Source organism: Mytilus edulis, chromosome 2 (genome assembly GCF_963676685.1).
Source record: "Mytilus edulis chromosome 2, xbMytEdul2.2, whole genome shotgun sequence".
Taxonomy (NCBI): Eukaryota; Metazoa; Mollusca; class Bivalvia; order Mytilida; family Mytilidae; genus Mytilus; species Mytilus edulis.
Window position 1 is genome coordinate 9404021 of NC_092345.1, and position 8777 is coordinate 9412797.

General features: G+C 29.7%; 1 protein-coding gene across 1 annotated transcript in view; it reads right to left on the reverse strand.

Annotated features, from left to right (window-relative positions):
• The window catches only part of LOC139511407 (cysteine-rich venom protein pseudechetoxin-like), a 55490-nt gene extending 47000 nt beyond the window's left edge, over positions 1-8490 (reverse strand). Inside the window, exon 1 of the mRNA XM_071298107.1 lies at positions 8218-8490. Coding sequence (XP_071154208.1) covers positions 8218-8323 — 106 coding nt within the window. The 5' untranslated portion in view covers positions 8324-8490. The remainder of the gene's footprint in view (positions 1-8217) is intronic.
• Positions 8491-8777: the final 287 nt, after the last annotated feature.

Below are 8777 nucleotides of genomic sequence, written 5' to 3' on the forward strand. Positions count from 1 at the left end.
GTTTGAAGTTAATCACGAAAAATTTGTCGTGCTCACTGAACTTAAACATACGTTTTACAGAAAATTAACCATAACTAGTATAAAAGTAACGAGGCATGAAACATGTAAAAGAGCTAAAATAATAAAATGAAAGAACTTTTAATTTTCAATTTTCCCAATCATTGGTTAAACTCATTGGACAAATAAAATTTATTTAATAGATTATAATTTTGACTTTTTTTCCGTCCAACAGATTAAAAAAATACGAATAATAAATCTTCATACGTCGATTTAAAGTACAGTAAAGGTTACCAAAAGTTCATGTAACAACTGATTATTACCTTTAATAAATTAGGCATGAGATAAATTTTATCTAATTATCCTTTCGTCGGTCCAAATATTAATGAAAAGAAAGACAAGCTTATATTTAATCAACACTATATTAAATCAACAATATTCAGATGATCTGTTTCTGAGTATATTAAGTTTATGTATTGTGAATTGTGCTATATTGTTTGAAAAATATTAAAATGATTTAAAGGTCATTCAACGTTTATCCTTGAAAACGTGATTACACAAATACCTTTTTATCTATAGTTTTCACAATAACAACAAGCTTTCATGTCAATGTCAAATAGTACTTTTTTAAATGTTCAACACATTCAAAATTGATTGTTCACACCACTGTTTTGTAGTTTAAGAACAAACTGATGATACACTAGTGAACGCGTTTTTTGGGGAGAATTGTTTAGCCTTCGGATTTCATGCGCATATGACTGTCCCTCTGGTATCTTTTGTCCCTCTTTTGCAAGAAAGGATTATTTAAGACAATTAAAAGATTTCAGTATATACCAGGGCCTGTATGCATAAAGCTACTTAAGTTAAGATTTTCCTTAGTAAACACTTAAGTTAAGAAAACTCCGCCCTTTTTATCTAAGTGGTATGCATAAAAAATATTAAACTAAGTATTTCCTAAGTAAAATCTTAGTTGTTTTAATTCACGCCCACAAAACTAAAGTGGTATGCATAAAACTCCTTATACTATGGAAACGCCTAAGATTACACTTAAGTCTAAGGTAATTATAGAGCTTCCTTAAATTTTCAATCATAGTTTAAAATCAATCGAAAGTATGCGTTTTTTGCAGAACATTAATAGGTTACCTATAGTTAAATTGATTAATAACTATATCAGTAATAAAATACTAATTATTCGTTTATTTATTGGTAAATATTAACGATGATTGTAATTTTCTTCAAATCACGTATAATCAACAAATCAAGAGATAACAGTGGGTAGTGATATACTATTTCCCATATCTCGTGTGTATACCGAAAAGTACTCAGTATTTATACTCATGTTGTTCATGGTTCTATTTTTCTTTTGTTTACTCTGTACGTGCACGTTTTTTAGATTTTAAAAATACACCGCGCGTGTAGCATTTGTAACTGTAAGTTCAAACAGAATTAAGGAATGAAAAGAGGGCACGCAAAAAAACATTTTTTATATCATGTGTGTGTGGTTTTTTTGTGGTTTTTATTTTTTTTTTTGGGGGGGGGTATTTGAATTTTCAATTTAGTTTTATTTTAAAGATGTAGGGCATACCCTAAAAACATTTCACTTACAGGAACAAAATCGAAAAGTTTTAAGACCTACCAAGAGGTGAATTTCTTTCATACAAAAGGGAGAGGTGGACATGGACCTCCATTTTGTTGAAACAATAAGCTAATTATTTATGGAATCACTGTTACGGAAGTCAAAAGTCTCCACTGCTACACCTCATGGAATTCGAAGTTTATATAAGATCATATAAGATATTTATGATACCTTACTCGTATCAATTTTTTTTTTATATTTCATTATATATTCAATGAGATATATTGCGGTTTCGAAAATATTGCTAAGTACGTTAAGATGTTGAAAATATACTTACTGTCATAATTTGTGTCAGTAAAGATTGGACTTTTGAAAAATCTCCTTTTTTGTATATGGATTCTTGGAAAAAAATTTCTACCCTCCCCCTTTTTTTTTATGTAAAAGGGAAGTGATAAAAATGTGAATTTCACATCAAAATAGATTTTTTTCAAACCATAAACAAATGTAAACAAGGGGTCTGGAAAGGGAGATGTCAGCGCATAATAAGCTGAACTATAATTAGTGAACATTTTAGTGAAAAAAATGTTTTGTAAAATGATTTGCTTACAATGTTGCCCTTAGTCTTGTGCAACGCCACTGAAACCTTGATCATGTTTTGTTAGAGTTTAAAACATATTGTTGTATCCAAAAAATATTACACCTATTAAAAGATGATTAAAGATTATTCATTTGGCTTACTGAAATATTTTTCTTCCAATGCTCATCCGTAAAAACATCAACCTTGAAAAGCGTTGTCTTGTATATATGGGCCTATTGTTCATCATTCATACTATGTTTATACGTTCTTTTGAATTGTTATACATACCAATATCAATTTAACCACAGCTCTTCAAAATAAAAGCATGCATTGATCAATAAATTTAAATAATCATAACAAACCTTTACACGGATAAGTACATGTGATGAGCTAATATCATACGGTAATTAGAGAAAAGTTCCGATTTAAGTATTCCTTAGTTAAGTGAAGACTTAAGTAAGTTTATGCATACCGCTAAAGAATTTTACTTAACTAAGGAAATTCTTAGTGAAATCTAAGTTTAAGAAATACTTAAGTTAAGATGTTTTATGCATACGGCCCCAGGCTCATTACTGTTAAACTTTTATCATGATTTATATAACTTATCTTATTTCATATCATTTATCATAAGAATGACGAAGATTGGTTTAAGTCTACATTGTAGCACTATCTTGCATTTGTTTTCTAATAATTAATTCCAAAATGTGTATGTATATTTTCCGTTTCGATTTTGTACATAACAATTTTACACGAAAATACTAAAGGTACGCACGGTAAAAATTAAATGTTTTTATTGTAATGTAGTGTAGCCTGTAAAAAGACGTATATTTTAGACGTGTGTTACAGTATAGAAACAACAAATTAATTTCCCAACAATAGTATGCGAGATTTGAACATCGATAAATTAGTGTGTCCTAAATTGAACAGCAATTTACTTGTATTATAGTTATCAAAGGTACCAGGATTATAATTTAATACGCCAGACGCGCGTTTCGTCTTGATATGACCCAACAGTGACGCTCAAATCTAAATAGTTATAAATGACACTACGTTCATGTTTTTAAACTACTTTTTTAAATAATATTTTAGCCTTTATTGATTTCATTGATCAACACATGTTTATCATCAGTTGTCTCGTCCCTTTGTTTAATTTCCCGTGCCTGCTGATTTGAAAGGCAACAGCTTTATTTAGTAACGTACTTTTCATTAAAACATTTTAAACATGTACAACAGATGTTCGATGGTAATCTGTGTCATTTACAAAAAAACTAATTATTACTCAATTTACACTGAATGACATATTTTACACAATTCCTTCAATAGACGTACACTGTGATGTTAAACTGCGGTTACATATACTTAACATGAAGACTACGGTCTTATTTTATAACCAAAAAAATCGAGTTTAAGATATGTCCGACAAATTAAATGCTAAGTAACTTGCAGTGTCTACTTATATATCATGAAAGTTGTACATCGTTACAATATATAAGTTGTCATGCGCGAAATAAAAATATTTGTTTGGTTGTTTTTTTTTGTAATACTTTTGACGTTCCTCTGTGGAATCTTTAATCAAGTACAGACACCGTCATAAAAATGTAGGACGACATGACTTTTCATCAGTATGTTAGGTCTTTTTGTTGTCGGGATGTATAAGTACCCGGCCACGTCCACTTGTATTTTTGTCCATCTGATGAGTTCAGCCTTTTTCAACTGATTTTTATAGTTCGTTCTTATGTTGTACTGTTATACCACTGTCCAAGGTTAGGGGAAGGGTTGGGATCCCGCTAACATGTTTAACCCCGCCACAGTATTTATGAATGTGCCTGTCCCAAGTCAGGAGCCTGTAATTCAGTGGTTATCGTTTGTTTATATGATACATATTTGTTTTTCGTTCATTTTTTTATACAAATAAGGCCGTTAGTTTTCTCGTTTGAATTGTTTTACATTGTCATATCGGGGCCTTTTATAGCTGACTCTGTGGTATGGGCTTTGCTCATTGTTGAAGGCCGTACGGTGACCTATAATTGTGAATGTCTGTGTCATTTTGGTCTCTTGTGGATAGTTGTCTCATTGGCAATCATACCACATCTAACTTTTTTTTTATAGGTAATTGGTTTATGCTTTCAGCAACTGGTAGCATGCTTTGCTAGGGTATACAATTGTTTATTGATGACTAATTTTTTACTTTGTATTTGTGGTGTCTTTTATTTTCTGCTATTATATACCGTTATTTTAGAGATAAGTGCTTTTCTTGTATAACCTCTGTCGTATGTTCTGTTATGTGCCATTTTTTAGTCCGATGATCACGATTAAAAGGAGAAGGATGAGATTAAAAATTAAAAAATTCTTTTTTTTAACCCAGTTACAAAAGGAGAAGGGTGAAATTAAAAATTAATAAAAAAATAAATGTAACTCAGTTACACATGCATGTGCCCATTCCAAGATAGTGACAACGATGTTGGTTGGTTTTTGTTATATCTTACTGAAATTTTGTCATTTTAGGAAATTTTTTGTTGATAGCAAACCTTTCAAAGTCTCTTCTGAATTCACGTACTACTTTTCTAGACCAAGTGTGATTCTTACTTGACATATTCTATAGACACATATCAATTTAGTATACTGTATGTTTTTCTCTATATGTCTTTTGGTCTTTTTGTCCTAAGATTGATGTCTGATTGACATATCCCAATATTTCCTTTCGTTAATGTTTATTTTAAAGTGACAGTATAAATCCTACCTCTGAAAACCTTATTTTATTACAATAATTTTCTATATTAAACTAATCCTTCCTATTTTGGTATATTTTTCCTTTGCAGTTTACAGATGCATATATTTTTATAATAGGTTTCTTTTTCGCTTTAATTATCTATAGCTAATGATCAATGCCATGCAATACCAAAGGTGTAAACTCAAAATGTGTGGACCTTGAACAAACACGTAGGTCCCTAAACATACAAGCTTGTACCACTACTCGTAACTTTTCAAGAATATTTCAATAAACATGTAAATAAAAGGCGGATATTCAGGTATACAATGTATAGACACATGACACACTATTTTATAGGGATAACGTCAATCATTATTATCCAACAAATAAATTGTTTTAAAAGCAAAAGTTAATTAAATATTTATTCTTTAATGCGCCTGTTTGCTAGTTTTGTATCAAGACAAAAATAATTCAACACATCCAAAGTGCTGGAATATAAAAATCCAACTTTAAAATCTATCAGTTACTTTCATAAATGTGAAAAAATAAAAAATGTAAACCAGGGACTTTATGCTTACTTCTATTGTTTCTATGATAAAGTTATGATACAATTAACACTCACGTAAAAACTTCATAGGTTAAGGTTAAGAGTGGCATAAGTGCTCTTTCGTCTCTAAATTTATTCAGCATTTACTTTTTTGACTCGAGGTTCACTAATGCGTATTTTGAAAGCGAGAAGCGCATCCGGTGTACAAAATTATAATCATTGTATCTTGATACGTTTAGTATTTGTATTTTTTTAAACAATTAAATACATTTTTTATGCATTTTTTGCTGAATTCAAATAAAACATGCAAACACATCAGTTCAAAAGAATAAATATCATTTATATCTTCAAAATCTGTATGAATATACAAATATTGAATTATTGGCTCCCCAGACACTAATTCGCTGACATTTCCCGTATGCAATGACCTTAGCTACGAAACCTCTCGTTACAACGTTGGCCAACGCACAGCGTAAAAATCAATGCGAAGAGAAAACCGTGATGAAAGAATGTAGACAGACATGTTCTTGGAGGTTAATAAAAAAACAGATTCTTATAAAACAAATGTAATACAACAAATGATTTAAGAACTGTCAAGTTTAATCAACAAATTGGAACGCATTGAAAATATAAAAAACAAATGTCATGGCTCTTTCAATTCAATTATAGGTGGCGCTTTCCATGTGCTCTGTTGTAATTGTTTATCAATATCACGATCCGATAAACTTCGGCAACAAACTCGAAAGTTAATAAGCTTGCGTTCAGCAACCACTGAATGAAATATTTGTCAATAAGACTTTATAGATGTATAATACATGTATATATAAAAAAAATGCATGCACGACTTAGTTTAGTATACATGTATAAGTATGCATTGGTTCAATGATTTCGATAACAGTAAAATTTCACGAAACTCGTTTCATATGACTTTAATAGTTAACAACAACAACTCTTCAAGAAATAGCTTTCTTATTTCGTTCTACCTTTGTTTAGTTAAACATTTACATTTACTTTTTAAACTCAAACAGCTTTTGAAATAATAATAAAATCGCAACGAAAAGAAGATATGATTGAACCTATAACAATTGAAACATAAACGTGGTCATCATGGCGTGCCTAAGACTTTTTAATGGTGAAAAGAATTTAACTACTGGAAACCCTTGGTTCAAAAGAATACTGGTGAGCCGAAAACCCGCTATCAATAAAAGAAAGAAAATAAAGCACGGAATTATCGTAATACTTATATGCTAGCGCTACATAGAAATTGAATGTTCACATAGAAATGTTTCGTAAATTTCATAAACAACACTCGCTACCTTTTTCTACAGGAAAGTAAATATATGAGGCACACTTAATCGTGTCGATTGTGTCTATGATTTCATTTGTTTTTTAAGTGATAGATGCCTTCAACTTAGTCAACAAACTTTCAACTACTTGGTCAGAGAAAATCATCTATATAGCAGAACGTGAGAGTTCTTCATGCTAACCAAACAAAGCCAGATAAGAATGAATAAAGGAACAAGAATGCAAGAAAAGAGCATATGAATATGAAGTATTGAAAACCTATCAATTACATTAAAATTACACATATAAACCTAAATTAACAAAGGGTAAACAGATGTTCAATGATTAAATATATCGTTTCTAAAGATGAAATTATGACTCAGTTTATACTGAACAAAATATATCATACATACTTTAAATCAGAAGATACTAGTAGTGAATTATGATGACTGATAAAAAGAAACTCATTTAAGATTCCAGTCTTTTACATTAGTTTCGTTGTCTACATAGGTCTAAGTGTAGAAACATTTCAATAAGTTTCTTAAAATCTTGGACACGATTGAATTAATTTGCAATAATAGTAATAACAAATAATTCATTAATAATAATCAATCCACATAAACAAAACTAAGGTTAAAATTGGAAAGCACAACAGTCGACATTAACAAAGATTCACTTTCATCTGCCGTCTTTGATATATAAAATTTGTGAATACCGAATGTTCACGTCCTTTCATTGAAAAAAAAACTGTTGTTGGATTGAATTGCAGTTCATTTAAAAGAAAATTAAAGAAATTTTAGGTAGGTAAATGAAAAAATAAAAAGCAATTTTGAAAGAAGGCGTTCCATTTTTATGTTGTCTTCTCTTATATACATCATAGTATGAATCAAGAAAGTATTTAAAAAATGTAATTAGTCATAGTTCCATCACAAAATGACCAATATAACGTTGGTAATTTAGGTAAAAATGGACTTGTTTATATGTTACTAATTTTTTAGGTTGTGTTGTATAAACAGTTACTAAATTCGGAGACTTTTCAAGGTACAGACGCAAATATGATTCGAGAATTTTAATACAATGGTAATGGCTTTCGGATTTTGATAAACTTAAATAGGGACATCCCATATACATTCTGGGAATAATATTATGAAATATATATAAATTCTGTAGGGTTATCTTCTGTTGCTTGACATTGTGTATCCTCCAAAAACGATAAATGGACAACTTTTTTATCGTTTGTAAAAAAAAAGTATCTATTCGTAAAATCATCAATACTTGCATTGATATTAAACATAACCGCTGTTCAAATTTTAAGATGATCTCCATCGTTTTATCATGTTTGCCATGGCAAATATGTAAATTGGCTAAATTGTTCCTAATTATCTAACAATTAATGGTCAAATTGGCTGTTACTTATAAAATATTTATTCAATAGACATATGGAAAAGATGAACAAACGATATAGATGAAATAAAAACTTAGACAATTAATAAAATTTTACAGTTTAAGAGTTTTGTTTTCCCTACCTTGTACTATGAATCCCACGAACACAAAGGTATATAAATTCATTTCTAAAGTCAAACTCCCTGCTCTTATGTAGTACTCCGTCTTGACTAATTTATAAATCTTCATTTCACATGTCTATTCAAGGTTAATGAATCACACATTAAGTTAAGAACTGAAAAATAATTACTTCAATAACGGAAAGAACTATACTTTTATGTCAATGACACATCTTGAATTATACTTTATTGATTCAAACTGAACAGTGACAGAAGACATAATTGTAAAGTTATCTTGTATCTTTCTTTCTTTTTCTTTTTATCTTGATAAATTTAAATATATTTTATACCGTGTGTTCAAGAAACTATTTTTGATGATTTCAGGTAGATAAACCGTATACAAGCATCATAAATAATAAAAATTAAAATCACAAAAATAATGAACTACGAGGAAATTTCAAAAAGGAAATCTCTAATCAAAGGTCAAATCAAAAGCTCAATACATCAAACGAATGCATAACAACTGTCATATTCCTGACTTGGAACAGGCATTTTTCTAATCTAGAAAATGATGGATTAAACCT